Consider the following 22673-nt stretch of genomic DNA (forward strand, 5'->3'; position numbering starts at 1 on the left):
CATAGAAACTTTATGCCCCTCATTGTGGTTTTGTTACAGATTTTTCTGATTTCTCATACAATATTTTAACAGCCGCTGTCTGTCCCTTGTCCTCATGCTTGCACTTCACTGCTGTTCTTTAACTTCTTCTCCTGCTTTGTCAAGGATCTCGTACATCTGAATCTGTTCTTATTTCTTCATGGAAGGACGAGAGTTTTAATTAATTTGGGGCACATACAGTTCTTTAAATATGCATTTGTAGACAGCGCTTCAAGAGGAGTAACACCTGCAGACAGCAGCGCTCACACTATTCTAAATGCTTCTGCAAGCCCTTGAGGCTCCCAACCCCTGGGTCCTGCTGTTTCTAAACACGTACGGGGGCAGACAAGAACCAGCTCTACACTCATTCACAGAGGCCTCTCCAAACCCCACCTTTAAACGCATGCCATTTAAAATGCGGAATGCAAATTTTAAATAAATTAAATCCATCCCCATCTTCTAGAAAAAAAAATAAAAGGTGCGACCAGCGTGGCTGGGAAAGGCCCGCCTATCTGCCTGACCTCCCTGTTCCAAAAAATGGCTGCTGGTAGTTTTGGGAACGGCCCTGCCTGCGGCCTGGCCCCGCCGGCAGCGCGGCGGGGCTGGGCCCCGGGCCCGGGGCCGGTATCGCCGGGGGCTGCGGAGGGACAGCCCCCCCAGCACCCGCTTCTCCTTGCGGCGAGCCTCGGCCACGCCGCTCCGGAGGAACGACGGGCGAACCGGGGCCGGGAACCGGGCCCGTCCCACCGGGCCTCTCGTCCCGCTCTGGGCCGCCAGGCCCTGCTGCCATGGCAACGGGTGGGGCGGCGGCGCGGTGACGTCAGGCGCACGGCGGGGCGGGGCGCCGCCTCGCGCTCCCTCAGAACGGCGGTTCCCGCCGGTGGGAGCTGCCGCTCTCTCTCTCCTCAGCGGGAGCCGGTGGTTAAATATCTCTTGCTCGGGCAGACGCGGTCGCCGTTGCCTCCGCGGGTCGTGGCTGTCAGGTAACGGAGGGTGTGCAGCAGCGCCGGGTTGGTGAAAAGGGTGACTGCTGCCCCCAGAGGCAGAACTGCCATCTCCCCGCTCCGGTCTTTGTGAAAATAAACGACTACATACATAAAATTTGAGGGAATTCCTTTAGATTCTTGAAAAGTCCTGAAGCAGGTGGCTGCGTTGAGCCTGTGGGGAAGTGGAGTCACTTAGAACGAGTGTTAAATACCCTCTGGTCAGCCGGTGTAGTGGAGAGAGGGAGGCAGGTGTGGTAGCTCTGGGGTTTTGTTGTGTTTGTGGTTCCTGTAAGTAGTATGCCCCTAAGTAAATACGAGCACGCTTCACTGAAATGCAGTCAAAGAATAATCATCAATAGTTTCCTGTCAAAATAAGAGGACAGGTTGAGTAGGTCCACACAGGGATTTTGTTGTGAGTCTGGTATTTTTCTTGAAAACCTGAAGTGGGGTTGGAGGCAGTAACAGGCACGCAGGAGGCTTGGGGACTCTGGAAGATGGGCTGGGAATTGGGGCACATTGAAGTAACACCCTTCAATCAATGGGCTGTGGGGGCTTCAGAGGCTGCTTCTAGCTCTGCTGCTGTGTGGATTAAATAAGGTCCTTAATTCTCTGTACTGTGGCACCGCTTACTTGCTCCTATATTGGAGCTAAGGGTGAGCAAATCAAGTCATTTCTTTGCCTCTTGACCTGGTGGATTATCTTTGTTCCCGAGTGCTTTGGGAAGAAGGATTGTCTCTCCTGAAAAACAATATGGCATGGCACCTGGCAGAGTCTCCCTGTGTAGCTCCTCAGCAGCCACTGCAATGAATGAGAACAAAACCAGTTTCTAACAGGTGACTTGGCTTAATCATTTCCCTAATTTTGGAGTCTTGGGCTTGGCTGATGTTAATATAAATAACTCTTCCCAGAGGGACACTGCAGCATGAGAGTGACCTGGAAAAAAAAAGTTTTTAGGAGGATGGTTTGTTTTAACAAACAGAGAAGCAAGTAGTTTCCTTTTACTGTTACTTCTCAACCTTCTCATCTTATGATGGGACAAAGTTACCTTAGAAATCTTTTGCTGTTGCAAAATGCTACACAAATATGTAGTGTTTACTCAAGATTAGTATAGAATGACTGTGCTGCAAAATACTACCTTTTTATTTAATGTAATCCCCTATCAAATATCATTTTGGGGGAAAAAAAATAGGGATAAAAATGGAACTTGAACCAACTTTCTGGTCAGGAAGTTGTTATATCTATTTCAGTACTATTCAAGAAGTTTGTAGAAGGAAAACATTCATTCATGTTCTAGACTGCACACTGCGTAAGGATTTTTTCCAAGTTTTTGAAGCACCGTTACAGTGGATAGTTTTAATGGTTGCACAGGAAAAAAACCAACCCAAACCTCCAGACACCAAATGAAAAAGTTAGTTCTGAAATTGTTGTTTCCACCTGGCTCTGGAAGTCAGTGGGTTACAAGTATATGATAAAATGAAAAAATTTAAACTAAAATGCCCACAGTGAATTAAACAGTAATGGCAGTGATGCACTTAAATTCATTAAGCAAGGAGGTACTGGAAATAATTATCAGCAGATAGAAATCTACAGTGGTTATTTAGTGTGGATTTCATTTTGAGGCCTATTAAACCACCTTAGCAAGGGCAGAGCCTCTCTTTTATCATTACAGTGGGACTTATTTTTTGAAACTAGCTTGGGATATAGTTAACTTCATTTTAAAACCTAGGTGTGCTGTACAATCAACAGAGCAGAAATCGCAGCTGGTTCTTCAGAGGGGAAAAAATAAAGCTTTCAATTTATTAATAAAACTACTGGCCACACCTGTGTAACAGCCAGGCAGGACTGAAGAGAAAATGTTCCATTAGATAATGTCAACAGGCTGTTCCCCGTTGGTGTCAGGGAAGAAGTAATACTGTCGCTGTTGAGCTGACATTGAAAAAGTTCCCAAGCCAGGTGGAAACAACGCAGGATTTCAGATTTAACTCTTGTTCGGTGTTTGGGGTTTGGTTTTTTTGTTTTTCCCCTGCACAGGCAGTGGCTGTTGCCCTGCGGGGGAGCTCTGAGCCGGAGGCGTTGAGCGTGGCTTGAGCTTCCAAGGGTAGATAGAGAGCTGCCCTTGGGGCAGGGGATGCTCTCACTGCCCTGTCTGGGCAATCGCAGCGGAGCAGGAGTTAATACCGAAATAATGAATGTTGTTAAACCGATGTTAATTATCTGCACAGGTCCAAGCTTGCGCTTGTTTTTTACAGTCTGCCTTCTCCCTTGCAATTAGCTTTGGCTAAATATAAACCGTATAAAGCTAGAGGAGCAGCAGTGGAATGTAAAATCAAAATGTCTGTGTGACGGGAGGAGGAGGAGGAAAATCCAGAAGAGAGGATTGCTTGGCGGGAACCATTTCTCACTAGTGTGGGGAATAATGTTTTAGTGGCTGGGGAATGATAGTTTCTTATTACCAAGCCACTTTGAAAAGCTTGCTCCCTTGCGGTACCAGGCTTTATGTAAATTCCTATGCTTACATCTCACTTTAAGCATCCAAATATTTTCCCTGAGGTGGGACGTTGGGTTAAAAAGTGTTCAGAGCATAAGTCCTTGCAGGGTAAAATCCTGACCTGTGTGGTGTACCGGTTCAGAGCAGCGCCCAGGTCAGTCTGTGTCCAAAATAACCCGCGTCAGTGGAGCTGCTGCAGCACGGGCTTGGCACGGATTTTGGCAAAAAGCAGTTAGGAGCTTTGTGCTATATTAAACCCAGGATTGATGCTCTTCAAGCACACGGATAGCCAGGGTGAAAGAAACGGGCAGAGGGAGAAGATGGTGTTTGTTTCTGTTACTTCATTAACATGAGTCTCATGATGTTTAGACCTCCTTAAAATCATGTGAAAGAAAGGCAAGGAGGCGCACGCAGTCACACAAATCCAAGTTCTAGGGCTAACTTCCCAGGCTTCGTGTAAGAATTAGGTCATGACTTCAAAGAGGTCTGCTCGAGTCTGTTGGAGAAATGGGATTAAAAACAAAAAAAGGGGGGGAGCATCACTTCCCTGGTTCCCCTCCACCTTCCCTTCAGAGCATAAGACAACGGGGTACGAATCTTTTTCTGAAATGATTTCTGACGACATCCATTTGCCTTTAGGCCGGTGCGCTCATGCAGCCTAAGCCACCTCTTCCCTTCCGCGGCCGCAGAGGGCTCCGCGCTAAAAGCAGAGCTTGCTCTTGCCCCCCTCCTAAAATCTGCTTCGTGCGACCCCAAAACTGTCATCTTAAAAAAAAAACAAACCAAGAAACCCCAAAAATAGCTGCCGGGCGCTCCGATCCCGCAGCCCTTTCCCGCCGCCTCTCCCAAACGCCGGCAGCGGCTCCGCGGGCGCGGAGCTGCGCGCAGCCACCTCTCTTCCCCCCCCCCCAGCGGTGCGGTGGGCCGGCCCGCGTCCCCCTCCCCTCCCGCCGTCCGCGACGTCGGCCGGCCCAGCAGCGCGCGGCCCGCCTCCCGCGGAGGGAGACGCCATTGCGGGTTGTTTGTGCAGGCGGCGGAGGGAGGCGGCGCCGCCGCGGCCGCGGACTCTTTTTTTTTTTTTTTTTTTTTTTTTTTTTCCCTCCCCCCCCCCTTCCTTCCCCGCGGCGATCATGTCCACCCCGGCACGGCGCAGGCTGATGCGAGACTTCAAGAGGTGAGCGGGACCCCCGCCGCCGGGAGCGGGCACACACACACCCCCCCCCCCCCCCCCCCCCGTCCCTTCGGCCACCTTCTCCGGGGGACAGGGCCGGCCTGGCAGCGGGGGAAGCGCCGCTGGTGATGCCCGGGTAGAGCCGGAGCCGGGGCCTGACCCGGCCGTTTGTGGGGCCGTGGTTCGGGGTTGCACCGCCGGGCTGCTGCCCCGGTGAAGGAAAGGGGCCGTGCCCGCGGGCAGCGGCAGGGCGAGGAGCCGGGGGGGGACGGGACACGGCGTGTCCCGGGCCGTTCCCTCCGGCCCCAGCTCCTTTGTGCTGGGGACGGGGGCTGGCACGGAGCCCCCCTTCCCCGGGTCCTCCCCGGTGGGGGCGGCGGGGAAGGGGTGCGCTCCTAGCTAGCGGCTTCGCCCGTTCCCCCCCCCCCTCCGCTTTGGGGAGCCCTCCCCGTACCTGCCGGGGGGGTCCCGCCGGGCAGGGCCGGCTTTGTTTGTGCTGGGCGCCGCGGCCCCGGCCGCCCCGCCTCGCCCGTGAGCCGACGGCTGGGGGCGTCTGAGGATAAAAGTTGAAGTTGGTGCCTTCAAAACACGGGCAGACCCGGCCTCCCCGCCTGCGGTGGTCGGGGGAGCCTCCCCGGGGGGGTGGGGGGGTGGGAGACGGGCTGTTGGCGGCGGGCTGTCCGGTGTCGGGGTTCGGTGGGGGTGTTTTACAGGTTGGGTTGGGTGGGAGTGTGTTTTACAGGTGCCCTTGCCCTAGGAGGGCCCGGCGGTGCGGAGCTGGCCGAGGCCGAAGGCTTGCGCCGTGCTTCCCGCACCCCCTTCCCTTCCCTTTGCATACCGAAGGTGTTTGGCCCGGTTTTCTGAACAGACCGGGCTTTAGATCCGTTTGGGGCCGCTCGGGCTCATGGTCTCCGAAGAGAAGTACAGTTCGGGACGGGCATCTAAAAACAAAGCGCAAAGTTGGCAAACGCTTCATTTGCCTGTATGTAACAAAAAGCAAAACGCCCTTTAATGTTTTTAAGCACATGCTATTCTGTCTAAGATTTTCAGTGATGAGGAATCTTCTCTATAATATATACAAACTGCTGCAGAAGCAGTTGTTAGTTGCACTTTTTTAAATGCTAATGGCCGAACCACAGACTCTAGAATAATTTCTTTCCAGTCTGACATGTAAACACACTTATAACCGAGAGCATAGAAAAAGGTGGGGGGTTCTTCCGTAAGCTTTACAATATGTCGTATGATTTCCCTGGACTTCAGTCACTCGTAAGTTGTTGATGAGTCAGCTTTGATAGTGTCTCTTTTTTTAGCTATGTTATACCAGTACCTGAAAATACATCAGTAAACAGTTGATGCGTATTGTAGTTGCTTTATGTGACTGCATGTAAAGCTACAGTGGTAAAAGCCTGATTTGTGAATCTACAAAAAGTTGGATGTTTTTGAGATGTGGAGCCAACCTCTTCTGTTGTATTTGGGTGTTGGTGTTTGCTAAGTGGGTGTTGCTTGATTCCTGTTCAAATCAAAACAGGATATTCAGTCTTTTTTATTGTATTCAGTTACACAGATGACATGAACCAGTGATTTTTTTTCAGGGTGAGAGACTTAAGTAATTTTTCAAGATTGCAATCAGATGTGGGTTTTATGATTTTATAATTGTAGAAGGACTGGTTTAATAATTTTGAAATTTAAGGTGGAGAGAAGACTAGAGCTGTGAAGTATAGCCAAGTAAACACAAAACAAATCAAATTTATTTATCAAATAAATGACAACTTTGATACCCTAAAACTTATGTAACTTTTTCATGTCAGGTTTTTTTACTCTTCTCTTTCCTACTGTAAGTTATGTATTTGTTCAGCCTTATGTTACTTGTACCTCATACTGAAAAAGCAGACTCTGTGCTGTGAACTCTGATTCACTTCTTTAAATATAAACTCCTTTTGCAAACTGTGATTGTCAAGAGCAGTGGAGAGAGAACATTTCAACAGATTTTGTATCTCCTCTAATTTGTTTGACTAAACCAACAGAAAAATAAGGGGTTTTTTTGTTTGGTTGGTTTTTTCCTGTTAGAAAAGGGGCTACAAATACTACCTTTTCCCTAGCTGTTAAAGATTTCTGGGCCCTGTTCAGATCAGGCTCATTTCCAGTCCTTGCCACAACCTTTCTGTAGTTAGACCCTTTGACAGCAGGGTGCATGTGAGCTTTTAAATTGATCTAAAAACCAAAGTCATCCTTCAGATGCATTTGTCAGGCTGAACGCTTAGGCATTATTGTTGGCGTACAGCCTGGCTGTCACATAGGAAGAAGTCCTGTTCCTGCTCTCCCTGACCAAAATAGTAGGTGGTTTATGCTGTTGATACTAAGCTGTCTGAACTGCGTGTGCTCGGAGAGCAAGGATGTAAACACAGAGTTCAGAGGCGATCCGAGCTGCAAATGGAGCGAGCCCTGCTTCTGGGCTGTCTCTGTAGGGCAACGCCATTGCTCAGTGTCCATATACACATGCAGTTTTACCACAGACTTAGGCAGTGCAAGTGCAGGAGAATTGACTGGCTGTATACCAGTGTCAGCTCTGAATACATGTGCATTTACACACTGACATTTAGTTAGAGTTTGTCCCTTGGTCTGCAGGGCTTTTGGTGGTGACTTGCTCGTAACAGTGTACTGTGATGTGGTCAAACCTCATGTTAACGCTGAAGAATTGCTTTCAAAGCAAGGGCAGTCACTGCATTTTCTTTATTCTTGTGTAACTCGAGGCTGAATAGGCGGGGTGGGTAGCAGCTGTCACCAAAGGGATTTGATCAGGCAAATTGCTCATCAGGTGATTGGGGCTTCCTGGTTTGCGTTGTTTAGGGTCTTAGGTGACCTTTAAGCAGAAACACTGGTATACAGAAGGATGGGCAGAAGGACAGTATCTGCATCCTTCGGTTCTTTGGTTGCGATATATATTTCTGTCTGGCCCAAGTTTATGTGGCTTTCGATACATAACATGCTTTTCCTTAGTCCAAGGATTAAGGAACTAGAAAGAGTTCAAAATGTTTACATGATTACTTTAGAGAAACACATTTGTTGAACTGGTAAGAGGGAGCAGTACACAGGTTTTCCCCTTGCTCCCTTTTGAAGCAGTCAGCTTGCCAGTCAAAATAGGCTTATACCAAATTTAGCCACACGCGCATACGGATCTGGGAATGTAGGAAAAGCTCCACTGACGGTCCCTCACGCTTAGTCCCAGCAAGTGGGCTGTGTAAGTGTCACTGGCTGGTTTTCAGCTCCTGTTTGTGGCTGCAATTTGTTCTCTTCATTGTGGCAGCCAGCAACAGTTGCTCTTCCACAGTTCGCTATCTCGTACTGTAAATCCCAGCTGTACGTGGTGCTTTAAATTATTCTTAGAGTTAATGCTTTGCTCCCTGCACACTTAATCTAACCTGTTGGGTTGTTGTAGCGTGTTGGAGTAATACATGAGAAAATCTTGATGTGCATCACCTTGTAGGTTTGTCTTGCAGAGTATTGATAATCTGTGTGTAATGCTTTGTGTACCTTCTGATTTGGAATGAGAAAATATTTACAAATTCTGGATATTACTGTTAAATTATACTTGCAGGTGGAAGTATTTCATTTATATAAGGCTTGTTTTTCTATATTTGTAATTCTTAGATTGCAAGAAGACCCTCCTGTGGGTGTCAGTGGTGCACCATCTGAGAATAATATAATGCAATGGAATGCAGTTATATTTGGGTAAGAGTTTTTGATCACTATAAAACTCTATATCAAAGGGCTAAATATAACAAAACCTGGGTTTCGTTTTTACAATGACTCTGTTATTTTTATGTACATGAAGTCAAGAAACTTGGAAAAATGACCAAGTGTGCTCTTGTGGTAAGAATCTGTTTTCAGGGGTAATACAGAATGCATAGGAAAGAAAAATTTAGAATTTGTTCATCTTTTTTGAATAAAGCTTGCATATGGCTTAAGAAATAGGTTAGACTGTGTAGGAGTTGAGTTATGAAAAAGCAGGCTTCCTCTTTAAAGTACATAAGAGCCACATGTTCTCGGCCGTTAAATCCAGATGTATTAGCAGTGATTGGATTGATTCCCAGTAGAACACGGTACCGGTTCTGTCTAGGAAGTTACATTAGATATCCTACAGAACAGGAACTGGCTTAGTATCCTTTCATAAAACTGAAGAATGCTTGCTAGTAATTTGCTCATTAATTCCAATCTAGTCACATAATGGCATATGTGTTGTTTGGCATGATGATAAAGTAGATATCTCCACTAGCAGACTGGCTATGGGAAAGTGTCTTAGATGCGCCAAAGCTCTCAGAGGTTGCCTCTGGATACTTCTCTAAATATTTAAGTTATTGCCTCTACCTGTATCTTGGGGAGGATGAAGAAGATGATACAAATTCATTGTGCCTGTTAAGAAGTAGGTAATGATCATTTCTAACTGGAGTTTATTTTTAAAACCTTTCAGGCCAGAAGGGACACCTTTTGAAGATGGTAAGCCGCTAACTTTTATATCCTCTGTCATTCTTATAAATATTGCCAGTATGAACATTGTTCTGCTTTGAAAAAATAATAGATGTTATCTGTATATAATCTGGAACAAACTAAGCAAGCAAGTGAAGGAGTAAGGTCTTGTTGGCTATAAAAATATGTATTTTGACATAAGCAATGTCTTGTCATAGTGGTTGATGGTTAGTTAGAAAGCTATGAAACAGTGCTTATACCAAGACTTGTTTATACATATACACTAGAGCTTTTAGTGGGGGAAGTTGGTCTAATGCTGCCAGATGTGTTTTCACATCTCCATAGCTAAGCTCAACAAGACAGCGTGCTTTTCTGGTTTCATCTTTGTGGCATGTTTGATTCATCTCTGTTCTCCTAATGAAGAACAGGTGAAGGATCTTCAATTGTTCTGAATATAGAACTCAGTGAGGGGGAGGGAATACCGAATTTGTACATAAACATGAAAGTTGGTGTGTAATGAAGCTCCCTTAGGCATATGAGGAATAATGAGTTTAATAATTATAGTATTATTGCAGTAATCGGCAGCAGATGGGTTTTTCTCTGTGTTGGGTTGGAGGAGTTACAGTAAATTGTTCACTGATCCATAATAAAGGTTTTCAGTGAATCGGTCACGAGCTCCAAAGACTGAGACTGCCGGTTATGAAATTCCAGCGTTTCTTTGCTGGCACCACAGTGCCTTCTTAATGAAACGCCTTAAAGTCACTGAAGTCCATGGAACCAGCATGTTGGGTCACAGAAAAAGGTGAGGGTGGTGGAATGATTGATGTTGGATCTAGCTGCCTTTGCCACGCGTCCAGCGAGTCTCCAAACTTCCACCTAGCTGCTGCTGGGTTTATTACTATCACTGGAGTAGTAGTTCCATTATCACTTGAAATATATGAAAAGAAACCAGACCCAGTGTTGTTTGTTTATATAATGGTGAGAAGCAATACCGCTCATGGAGCAGATAAATTAGCTGATGCTGTATATGTTCCTGGAGGTGTTCTTTTGGTGTTGGTTATCTGATTGTATTTATGTTTGTTTGGACAGGTACTTTTAAACTAGTAATAGAATTTTCTGAAGAATATCCAAATAAGCCTCCAACTGTTAGGTTTTTATCAAAAATGTTCCATCCAAATGGTGAGTAAATCATTTTTATTTAGCTGTAATACCCATTAAATATTACGGTGTGGTCATGTATTCTGCAAAGCTCCAGAATGCCTAACAGCTCACCATCTCTCTTCATTGCTAGCTTCTAAGTAGATGCCTAGGACAGCAACTGCTTGATGAAAAATGAAGAATTATTATGCTATTAAGTAGCAGCTATCTGTCTCTTTCTAATCAATATATAGCCTCAGTAGCAAAACCTGTGAGCATTTTCAGCAGCAGCTGCACTTAGGTTGGCTTAAAGAGGCAATTCTGGTTGCAGATTCCTGCCCCCTTCCACTTAACAGCAATCGTGTATGTGCAGCCACATCATAAATTGGAGTAGGGAACTGATGGAGCCAAATGTTATTTATTTCTGTCAGGCTAGATTTCAGCCCATTCCATGCCTTTGCTTGGTTCACTGTACCAACCAGTACTAGCACAAGGAAGAAGGTCGCAATGCACGGTCATAGGAGAGTGCAGAGGAGGAGGCTGACCCAAACTCAATGGTGAGGGCAGCCTTTTGAGAGAGTGCGCCATGGTTCCTGCTCCAGCACTTGATAGGTTTTATCCAGTTATTCCTGCATGCAGGAAACACAAACCATGCCTTCTACTTTTCCAAGCCCCTCTGTAGCAAAGGGGAGTATAGATTCAATTTGAGGGTTGCAGCATAAGCCCAATTCAGCATTTCTTGTAGCTTGAGCCCTCTTTGAACAGAGGCTGACCTTGGCTTTGGTGCTGTGACTTTTTAGACAGTGCCATCTAACCATTCACCTGTTGCGTAACATGCAGGCCAGTATGCCTCTCACAGGGTTTTTGTCATTTGTTGGTTTTTACTGGCATGAACAAGCTAGAAGACTAGGGCGTAGGAAGTTTGAGTTGCAAGTCTTAGTTTCATATGGGCTCTCGTAGTAAGACTACTGGTAAGTATCCAGACAGAAGTAGGGTTTCAGGCAGACTTTTCAGTATTTTCTGTTGTTTGCCTTAGTGTCTCTCACAGTGAGCGTAGAGTATGTGAAAGCGGGGCAAGAACTCCTGCCGTTCAGTGTGTGAGTCCATTCAGACTGAGAGATCCACAGCTGGTGCAGCGGATTCCACTCCTGCCATAAATGGCTTGCTGCTCTCCGGGAGGCCTCACCTCTGTGTGGATCTGGGCCAGTCACACAAGAGAGCAAGAAACCAAGTCTGCCAGTTCCTGTGCTAGTGCCATAATCTTTAGACCTCCTTTCTCTTCCACTTAAGTGTTCTGTTACTGCAGTAATATAACTCCTTCAAAATACAGGATGTCAGACTACAGAAAATTGTGAGACTTAACTGCTGTCCTCTTTCCTAAAGCATTAATTTAAGCACAGTCTGAACTGGAACAGTAGCTCTGCCTTGAACAGTACGTAATGAGCAAACTAAAGTAAATCTGATAGTTTCTAAATGATATCTATGTTATATTTACAGTTTATGCGGATGGTAGCATATGTTTAGATATTCTTCAGAATCGCTGGAGTCCAACATATGATGTTTCATCTATTTTAACTTCAATTCAGGTAACTTTACATCTATTTTAGCAAGTAACTGTAGTGGTGTTAGTCTCTACTCCCAAATACGGAGCTCAGTGATGTGGCTAGCAGGTGTCTGTGTCAAGGGGGACTTCAAATACCTGTGAGCTAAGCAGTAGCCTTTTAGATCAAATAAAGGTTAAGGTGCTGGCCTGTGTAATTACTAATTTTAAGCTACAAAAGTGCCATTAGATACTTTTTACAGGAAAACTGTTACTGATTTGGATTCCTTCTTAACTGTTTTTAGTCAAGATAGGACATCAGATGTAGGAATTTGCCTAGTGTTTGAAACACCAGACTTTATCGTGAAGCCTTGCCCTATGAAGTCCTCAGGGAGACAATACTGCTGAAACTTGCTTTACTTGGAATAAGTAAAAATGGCCTGGCACAGCAAAAATGTACATTTTCTTTTCTCCTGTGTCATTGTTTTTATTTTTCTACAGGGAAGTTTTGTAGGAGGCATCTTAAGCCCCTCTTTAGTCCTGGATGATAGTAGTAGTGTAATTACCAAATAATCAGTTAGCATCAATTAGCAATACTGCTAACTGGCACAAATGACCATGTATCTGTTAGGTTTGTGAACCTAGAAGCGTACGCAGTGCTAATGCTTACGCAATATATAATTTGAGGTTCAGTAGTGTAATTGTGGGTGCCTAACCATGAGTTTAACTGTTGGGGTTTTTTTCAGTTGGGCTCTTATGAGTCTGTCTCCTAAAACACATTTGTTTTGAGAGTTTTAAGTTGATTTTTCCCTGATTTAAAATGTGTTGGTTTGTCTCACATTTTGTTTTCCCCTTTTTACAGTCTCTGCTTGATGAACCTAATCCAAACAGTCCAGCAAACAGTCAGGCGGCACAACTCTATCAGGAGAACAAACGCGAATATGAGAAAAGAGTTTCAGCTATTGTCGAACAAAGTTGGAATGATTCGTAACAGCTGCTTTGTTACTCTCCATCCTCATAATCATTATGTACAATTTAACTCTCAATAGAAAGGCTACCAGAAATTTCAAGTGCCACAGTTCTAAGAATTTGCATAAAAACTCACTTGCAAATGGAATTAAGCCCTCCAGTTTAGGAAATTTAAAAGCTTGTGTATCTTGATTAACGTACTTTTTATTGCATGGTATGAACTAAGTTATTGCTACATAAATTTGTAATATATCCTGTTTGTATTTTTTTTCCAAGTGTATAATGTTGGTGTGGAGTTTTCATGGCAGAATATACACATTTTGTAAATCTGTACTTTTTCAAATATTGAATGCCTTATTTTTGAATTCTTTAGATTTTTAAATTGGAGAAAAAGCACTTAACAAAGTTTTTATATATAAATATTTCATGTAAAACTGTTAAATACATAACCTTAGTGCAAGACATTCTGCTCTCACTCTATCTCTTTCAAAGGGCTCATTTTTAGTCCATTTTTCCTTTTGGTATGTGCTGATTATACCATGCACTTTACAAACAGAGAAGTTAATCCATGATGTAACTGTCTTCACTGGATGTCTCTGCTTCTGCACCAGAGCTTAACTTGATTCTGTGCCTCCTCAGTTGTATGAGGAAGAGAAGTATTGGTAGCTGCCAACTGACAAACGGGGAAACAGATGTAACTATTTTGCTGAAAGTCCCACTTTAAACCAGCAGCAGAGTTGCCAACAGGACCTGGATGACCAGGCTTGATGATAATGTGTTCTAATAACTTTTATTTTTCAGGGAGATTTTATTTTACCAAGTTGTAAAATCTTGTCATCTAAATCTGTCCTATATTCACATACTGATACTGTAATATAGTTTTGAGTATCTTCTAATGATTAAAGAGGTGTCCCATTAGTTTCCTTTGGGGGTAGGGAAAAAATTAATTGCCAACAGAAGAAAACATGCCTGCAGATTTAATGGAGTTACTTTTTAAAACTTGGCTGTGTACCACGTGGTCAGGTCTCCTGTCCATATCACAAAGGTTCCACATATTCTTAGGTTGCCAGTTTTAAAGAAGTTTGGTTTTGTTCTTGTAAATGTTGATGTGGTAATTTCTTACTGTAGTCTGTAAACCAGGCTGGATGACTACAGTAAAGAATTAGGCCTTTTTTTTTTTTCTCCCAGCAGTGAAACTGTAATCCCTTTGTCATAATTCAAACCAGCATTACATATGTATTAAAACCCCCAAATCCCATCTCAAAATACAGCTCAGTGTTGCCTGAAAAGCAGTGGAAGTTTATTTCAGCTAGAAGAGAAAATGTCATTTATCAGCAATAGTAATTACCAAAAAGTTAGTCTCTGTTAACACAGTGAAACAGGAATATTAATTCACACTTCACATTCTGTAATTTATAGGAGCAGCACTATTCAGTTTAGAAACTGCAGTAAGAATACTAGTCAGACCATTCTGTGTCAGTAGCTTGTGGAGCAAAACTATTCTACCTTATATAAGAATTGTTAGAAAACTGTAGTTAGTGTGCAAAGGCTTAGAAACCATTGTGCGAAGTCATACTAAACTACAATCCTGACAAGTCAGTTTGCTTTCCTTGAGCCAGTGAATTTGTGTTTAAGAATTCTTCAATCTATGTATAATTATTAACAGAAACCCCAAAGGATCCAGTTGCCTTTTGACTATGGTGAAATGACAGTACTACCAGCAAAGTGATGTTAGGTAGCTTAAGGCAGCATCAGTGCAAAGACTTTGTTCACAAATATGATGGAAAAGCTTCCTGTTTCTAAGAATGTCTAAACTTTGAAGATTTTTCTTAATTTTGTCTCCTGTTTGAGTGTTTATTTTTGTTCATTTGACATGTGTGTGAGATGAGATTTGCCATTGGTTGGAGTCCACGTTAATTTGATTATTCCTGAACAGTCAGTTTAGATTAGTTATAGATTGATGAAACTCAGAAAATGTTTTTGTGTATCTGGGGTGGAAGCAGTGTACGTCTGAGAAACGTAAGTGGAGGAGAAGGAGGTTTAATTAGCTATCAGCACAGCAAACTCAGAGTGCCCGTGCCCAGGCACAATGTATAGGCACGCGCGTGCGTGCGAACGCATGCATGAGCGTTCTCCATTGTAGGCAGAATTTGGAGCCTACAGTGAGTAGTTACAGTCTGGGTGGAAGATGTCCTGCCGTCCCATGGAGGAAGGTCATTATTGTGTTCCTGGTGTGTGGTGGGGCAGGACGTTCCCCAGTTTGACCGGATTTTGACGACTGCGGAATCGGGATGCAAACGTCAGGATGGCGAAAATCCAGGTTTTTGATGACGACCCGTGGGGAGGTGCTGGTACAGAGGAGCCGGCGTTCCGCGAGGTGGGAGTCCTCAAGTGCGCAGGAGACGGCGCAGCATCCACCCGCGAGTGGCGAGGGCGAAGAAAAAAGGATCGGCGACTTCTGCGAGCCCTCCCAAAGCACGTGTGAAAAATACTCACCGGGTACGGGTTAAAACCCGTGAAAACTTGATAGAGAATTAATTTGATTACCAGGCAAAACGAGCCCATTGCTTAGGGTGCGAAGGAACGCCAGTCACCGCTCCGCCTAACGCCTCGCTTTGCCCTTCCCGCTGGCTGACGCAGGCCGGCCTGGACTCGGATTCCTCCTGAAACCTGTGTGAAAACATCACCAGCTGGTTCATTTTTATTGTTGATTGTTCGGTCTGGTGCCGTTGCCTTCGCTCTCCCCGGTCCTTGCCGGTCTCCTGAGGCGGAGAGAGGTGCCGAGGCCCCCTCCGTCCCGCCTCCGCCGGCACCGGAAGGCCTCCGCCTGCGCGGCCGCTCTGCCCCACGCCTCGTCTGCCCTGGAGGAGCGGAGGCGGGGCCCGCGCAGGCGCTGTGTGCGCAGCCGCGCCCGCGGCTGAGGGGAACCGCGGGCCGCGCCCGAGGCCTCCGCCATCCCCTCAGGGCCGCGGCCCCGCCGGTCGCCGGGAGCCCGGGGGTGCCGAGATCCCGGGGGTGCCGGGACCCTGCAGGCCGCACCCGCGGGCGGCAAGGCGGCGGGGCTGTGCCGTCCTTCGTGCCTTAGGTGCGGGGCGGCCGTGCTCCCCACCCCGGGCCTGCCCTGTCAGTCAGGCCCGGGAGCGGTGGAAGGCGGCAAACGGCTGCGGTGCGAGGCCGAGGCGGTCTGGGGAAGCCCCTGGAAGTCCCCTGATGTCGGAGGAGCTGCCATAACCCATCGCACCCGTGGCTGTCGGCAGCTCGGTGGCACAGGTGGGCCGTTGAGAAACCCCCTGTGAAGGCGTCGCTTAGTAATGGGTCTGGGACAGCACAGGGTGGGTTTCACAGGTGCTGGTGTTGGTTTGGCACCCGGCTGTTGCAAATTAGGGGTAATTCACCCGTCCTTCAGGAGAGAGCGAGAATGCCCTTAACGCACGCAGTGTCCCCGGGCATCCCGAGAACTTTCTATTGGCAAAACGATGGGTACGGAGCATGGGTAATGGACAGCGTAAAAGCAGATACTGATATTTCCCTCTTTATGCTACACAGAACAGGAGTCCGACAAAATTTAAAGGCTGAAGCGTTCAAGTATACTGATTTGCAAGAGCACCGTATAGTCACAATAAACTTTGTGGTACAGATAATTTCTTAATTAGTGTACTGGGATGCTTGATTTTTTTAGTTAATTAATTAGGAAATGTAATACACTAAGCTTGCTAGGACGGTGGGATTAATTAAGGAAGTGCTGATGGGTACGCAGATTTTAGTTTTATATCTTCTCACAGGGCTTTGGTTCACTGATACTAAACAGTTCATAATCACTTCTTTTCCACGGGATTCCCTATAAAGATTTCAAATCACTTTGGAGACACTTTAAAATTACTCCTGGTGCTTTTGTGTTGTGTATGCATGTCATTCATCTGATTTTACAGATGGACAGGCGCAGGCATCCAGACCTGCAGTAGTTTTGTGTAGGTCAAGAGGAAGCTGGTGGCAGGGCTGTAGGTGTGAGCCGTTCGTGGTGATTCCCCAGCCAGTTTCAAGTAGGAGAACACCTTCGCCTTCAGGTCTATTGTACTAATGTTATTCATAAGAAGCATCAAACACTACTCTGCTGGTGCTACTTTCTTCAGATCTTGGTTCCCTGAAGATATCTCATCCAAATACAGTCCCAAGCCAAAACTACAGGACTCAGATCTTCACAAATGTGATTAACTTCACTAGTGTGAGTCGTCCCATTGGGATTCTTCACCATAGTATAGATAAATGTGTGTAATTGCAGAATCGAGGCCTTAGGCTGTGAGAAGCAAAGGCATCACAGCTTGAGGTGGTATATCTGTCGCTTCTTTGTGGGAGGTTTTGTATTAATAGTCAATTAATTCAATGTGTCAAACAAATAAAGCTTTAAATATTTAGAGATTAGGAGGTCCCTAATAAAAAATTTACAGGAAAAGAGGAAGATTCCCTGATCACTACGGTGGCATTCAGTTATTCAAAATAAAACAGGTAGGATAACACAGACAGATAGTTAAATACTTTGCGTTTAGCATGTCAAGGTTCTGTGAGAACAGCTGTTGATGTATATAAAAATGCAGAGGAGAGGAAGAGCCTTCTCATCTGGCCAGGCTTTCCTACCTAGTGTTTTTATTTGAGCATTTTACTGTTTGTGGAAGCTGTCCCAGGCAAATACTATGCCTTATTTGTTTAGAGTTGTTTTTTGGAAGAGGAGAGATGTAATCAACAGACAATCTGCTGTAATGTGTGAGTTGGCAAGGCAGCGTTTCTCCACCTCTCCTTTTGATGGGGCTCCACGGCGCAGGAAAGAACGAGAGCCTGGTTGGACTGCGAGTGGGAAATGAGTGACCAGAGACTCCGGATGAGCAGGCAGGCATGTGTTGGTGAGCAGCGCCAGCTCCAGCACTAGCACTCTGTATAATTTGTTATTTAAGTCACTGGGTAAAACAATTATCTGGCCTTCTCCCCCTGATTTCATTAATCTTTCTAATGGAAGCGCTTTGACAGAGTACAGAATACATGTGCCCCCCTGTAGCATTGGGGTATTCTGGAAGGGAAGAGCTGTGGGTTCAAAATTCCTCAGACAAGGAATAAACTCAGGTCTCTGACTGTTGTGTAAGTGTAGGAAAATAGGATGGTGCCTCCTGCTCCTGCGTTTTGGACACACTGGCTTTGGTCAGAGAAGTGCAGGATTTAAGGCAGTCTCCTATATGGTATATGTCCTACTGCCCAACTCCAGGCAGCTGCCTGCTGCGGATCCTTCTCAGGGCACCTGACTTCTTTAGAAGGTGTAACCTCAGATGTTGCACTAGTCACTGTTATAAACCTTGCTTGGATCCAGCCCTTGGGCCATACGAATGCCATGCAGCCAGAGTGGTGAATGATTTAGGAGGCGTTCCTTTTTATTTCATAAAAGCTTTTGGTATAAAAGCAGTCCAAAACCAGGAGACCAAAGAATTGTGTATTATTGTACCCATGTGGACAGTTTTGTTGAACATGAGTCTTCTTCACAGTTAATCTCTAGAAATCTGTTTATATTAAAAGAAATGGTGTAAGAGGCAAAGGAAAAAGAAGCTAAATCTAAAAAAAATAATTAAATATGTAGAATCAAAGAATAGAACCCTCTGCTGTTCTGCTTTTGCTGTGCATTCAAAGGGTAGAAGTTGTCATTTTAGAAAATAATATGCCTTGGATCATGTGTATGTATGTACATAGGAGAGGAGAGGGCTTTTAGAGTTTATTATTTTAGAAACTTTAAATAATTAGGTAGCAGTACTGAAAACAAATGGGGTTTGGGGTTTAGGGTTTGGGGTTTTTTTTTGCTTAACTTTGTCATTGCACCTTGAGTTTGTCTCACATCCCAGCTACCATGAGCAGAGAACAAAAAATACGCAGAACTTTTTAGACTCTGTGATAATGACTGTAATTAGCATCACAAGCTATGGAAATTGCAATATTCCCTAAAGGTTTCTTGTCATTCTCCCATGCTTCTGCACTGAAAATAAAGATTTTTAAGACAGGGTATCTTCTGTGTTTGGTACTGTCCCACTAATGGTAATGTTCCAGCCTCCATGGCTGCCTGAATCCATTCTTAATGCTTGTGTCAGAGCTGTATTTCTGAGCTGGTCTGTGTGAAAGCTGTATCCTGCCAGAAAGTAAACATGCTACTCTTAAACAGTGTATGTTGTTCAGCATCCAAAATGAAGCCTTTTTCTTTATGATGTGGTCAAAGCACATAGCGTGGGATTTTCTGAGCTAGCGAAAATGTTAGTAAAAGAAAGTGCATTTTAAAATCCCAGCATGTGAATGTTTTAATCAGGAATTCAGTGATGTCATAAAATAAATTATTTTTGCCCTTAAACATGTGCCAGGGCTGGGTCAAACTACAGTATAAAGGCAATATTATGGTATGATGGCGCTGACTGATTTATTAGAGACCTCGCTGTAGAGGCTGTTAGCATTGAAGGTGGGTAGGCTTCGCTTACCCAAGCCTCCACCTGTAGCACAGGGTAATCAGTCCTCAACTTGTGTAACTGAAAAGATCTTGTGTTTCTTTCCTTGTTTTTCAATTTGGGTCGTTAACTGCCGTGTCTGATTCATTTCTAAGCTGAATAATTCTGACAGCTGCCAATTTGGTACACATACCATAGGCTGAGCTGGGGAGCCGTGAAGCTGCAAAGGATACTGCAGCTGGAGCAGAGGCTCTACCTGGCACCGCAACACCTCCGCACCCCTGGAGCTTGGGCACAAAGGGGAGCCTAAATACATATGCATCAGGGAACTAGTTGGTCAAAGTAAGGTCATCCCAAGCATCTGAGACCCACGTTCATTTTTATCCTAGATAAACCTTTGCTTACAAATCAGTGAACACTTCCACGTTCTTTTCAAAGCCGAGTTGAATTTTGAACTGCTCGGTTTCAGCGTCAGATTATTAATAACACTGTTCATTATCATCGCCACTTATGTATTATTTATATTTCTGTTCATTCTGAAGTTTATTTGGATGTGAAGAGAAGATTATGGGTTCAGGATTTTGTCCAGAATTCTGCCACACAAGTACAACGTCCAGGAAATGCAAATATTGTTATTTTTATTACTTCATGTTATATGGGAATAGAAGGATTTAGTTCTGAAATACAGTACTTCACACAGACTGAGAGGGAAATTGTCTTCAATGACCGACCAAAACCGAGAATAAGGCAGAAATGCCATCTCTTTTGAATTAATTATGAACCACACAGCTCTTGCTATTATCTGTTTACACATTATTGCCCTTGTGATGTGCTGGTGAGAGATTTCCTTTCACTGTCTGGTCCAAACGTATGTTAAGTCCAATTTCATTAAAAAGGCTGCTCACTTTCCTTGTTGAAAGGGTCATTGTGTTAGTTATTACAGTGTTTTCTTTGTGCTCGCTTTCCCCAAATTCCAGTAACTATTTTGTAGAAAAGTTTGAAAGTGAACTTTTGATGCCTGTGAAAGCTGCTTCATTGACTTTATTGACTGCAGAGCCTGAAGTTCTTTATCCACAGAGATCTTTAAAAGGACACTAAAAAGTTTCAGCCAAAGCTTATAGAATTTGGTACTTATAGTTAAGTATTATAGACCCAATGCTGTTCCCATGGAGACCTAAAGGAATTTTTCCATTGAATTAAGTGGTAGCAAAGCATACCCTTTATTAAGTGGGAAAGGGAGTAGACTGGAGAACTCAATTTGTTGTTCCTAGTTTTGTTTGTGTGCTTGCTCTTCTGTATAAAGAAATAACCCGGGAGAAGTTACAGGTCTTTGCATTGCGATTCATCTGCTTCAAGCTTGTTGTGTTTGTAGATAAGGGGGGGTGTGTGCGGTTGCAGTGTGATAACCCACGAGGCAAAGGCAGATCTCTCCTTGTTTCACTCATTGCTGGTGTCTTTCCCTGGAAACCAGGATGTGAGGAGAGTGTTTCAGTCTCCCACATCTCCTGCTTGGGAGAGGTCAGCGGTGGTACGACCGGGTGCTGTTAGCAGGTAGTGTTAGTGCCTCCCTATCGCCGGTTGGGTGCCAGCTATTCTTGAGGGCACCCTTTAATGTAAATCTGTTAAAACACTAACTTGTTAGCAGTGACATTCCAATGATTTACTAATACACAAAGAAATCCCAAGTAATACTCATATTTAGAAAGAGTTTTTCCATTCTGGAAGTTTGCGATATTGCTCAAGGGGTTGTTGGAAGCTGCTGGTGAGCCCTGCTCCAGCCACGGCTTCCAGTGGGGGCTCTGCCATAGGCATATGGCCGGATCTTGCAGCTCTTGTGTATGAAGATCCCTAGTAATTTACAGAAAAAGAGAAAATCAAGGCCTCAAATTATACAATATAGTGCTGAAAATTGTTTTTGGTTGAAGCTGTGTCATGAAATCCTTGGCTACCGAAGTCAACAGATTTATGATTGATTTAAATGGAGTGAGGATTTTGTCTATAACGAAGTCCTTTCATTTTGGCTCACTGAGATTTCTCTTGTTCTTTCTTAGTGCCTTATGACACATTCACTCCATCCTTGCCTCAAACAAAGAGAAATTATACTATCATGGTCTCCCTTTAAATATTTTCTATTTGAGGGCCTACTGAAAAGACTCCAGAGGCAAATTCTTGGTTTAGAAGTTGCTATTTATGTCTAGACACATCTGAATGTCGTTATGCTTTGAATGTTCTGGATTGCTTGCCATTTTCTTTGTAAAGACGTATGAGTCTAGAGAGAGAGTGCTTTATTTTAAATGAACTTGAAATAAGCTTTAACCAGCTCAGGCTTCTACTTGTGGCAACTGGCTCCCTTGATAAAAATACATAACAAAATAAGCAACACCACAAGTAAAATTCTTATTTATTGGTGTTTTAAAGCAGAGTGGAAACAAGTTCTCAATGTATGACATTGGATTCTGTTGGCATATTAGTATTTGAATTATTACAGTGTCTCAGACTCCTGGTCATGGCCAGGAGCCTACATGCTATGGGCTCTACACAAACAAAACCATTGTGTTGTCTTTATTCCGAAGGGCTTTCGGCCCAAGTATAAGGCAGGTAATGACAGGGAACAGAGTCAGGCACAGAAGGAAAGAAAATAACAAAAAAATAATTACTGCCAAGAAAGCTAGTGGTCTCGCTATTGCTAATCAACTATCAAACACTGTAATAAATAAATATATAAGTTTGGTGATTTATACATTTCATTAACAAATATAATTACAGAGTTATGTGCACTTGAAGTAAGAAGCCAAATTGTCCTCAGTGGGTGCATCTCAGCTCCAAAACCAGGTTACACAATATGGTTTTCATAGACCAGGTGATCTCCACCTCTGTTTTTCTGTAGTTCTGTATTTCTAAAAGGATTCTTCAAAGTATTCTAAAGTACTCCAAGTTAAATTGCTGCTTGTTTTTGTTCTTTCCCACAAACTGTGTTTGCTTACCAAGCAGGTAGGAGTTACGGAGGTTCCACACGAAAAGCAGCCTAGCTCTCATGCTGGCTCTCTAGCTCTACTGATGCACATGCACTTAAAGAGGGATGGACTCACAACTCTTGTAATTATGCCTTCCTCGTGGTTTTGTAGGTATTAATATCACAGCATTTCTGTGTGGGTTAACAAATACAGAATTTTCTATTATTTTTATTTCATGAGAAACAGATCCTCTGGGTCAGTCACGAGATTTCTTCTTTCTGAATTCGGCACGGGCAGGGCAGGACTCACGGCAATATTAATTGGTGAAATGCTGGGCATGTACAGGTACAAATCTTAAAATCTGCCCTGGATCTCAAGGGTGGGACTGCCCAGACATTGAGTGTATGGTATGTGCCAGCTCGCTATGGCATCAAGACTAGCTGTGAGCACTCAGCTTGAATGGAAAGTTTGGGCAGCATCTT

At 44.4% G+C, this 22673-nt stretch overlaps 1 protein-coding gene across 2 annotated transcripts; it reads left to right on the forward strand.

The window, feature by feature from the left end:
- The first annotated feature begins 921 nt into the window (after nt 1-921).
- UBE2B (ubiquitin conjugating enzyme E2 B) lies at nt 922-13237 on the forward strand. 2 transcript variants are annotated; one of them, XM_075057107.1, is made up of 6 exons: nt 922-1001; nt 8312-8392; nt 9132-9157; nt 10217-10306; nt 11762-11850; nt 12667-13237. In XM_075057107.1, exons 2-6 carry the CDS (start codon nt 8367-8369, stop codon nt 12793-12795), a joined length of 360 nt encoding a protein of 119 aa, XP_074913208.1. In that variant the 5' UTR covers nt 922-1001; nt 8312-8366; the 3' UTR covers nt 12796-13237. The 2 variants fall into 2 exon arrangements, with proteins under 2 accessions (XP_074913208.1, XP_074913207.1); XM_075057106.1 differs by lacking the exon at nt 922-1001 and adding an exon at nt 4514-4666.
- The last annotated feature ends 9436 nt before the right edge of the window (nt 13238-22673 follow it).

Source organism: Buteo buteo, chromosome 24, assembly GCF_964188355.1.
Source record: "Buteo buteo chromosome 24, bButBut1.hap1.1, whole genome shotgun sequence".
Taxonomy (NCBI): domain Eukaryota; kingdom Metazoa; phylum Chordata; class Aves; order Accipitriformes; family Accipitridae; genus Buteo; species Buteo buteo.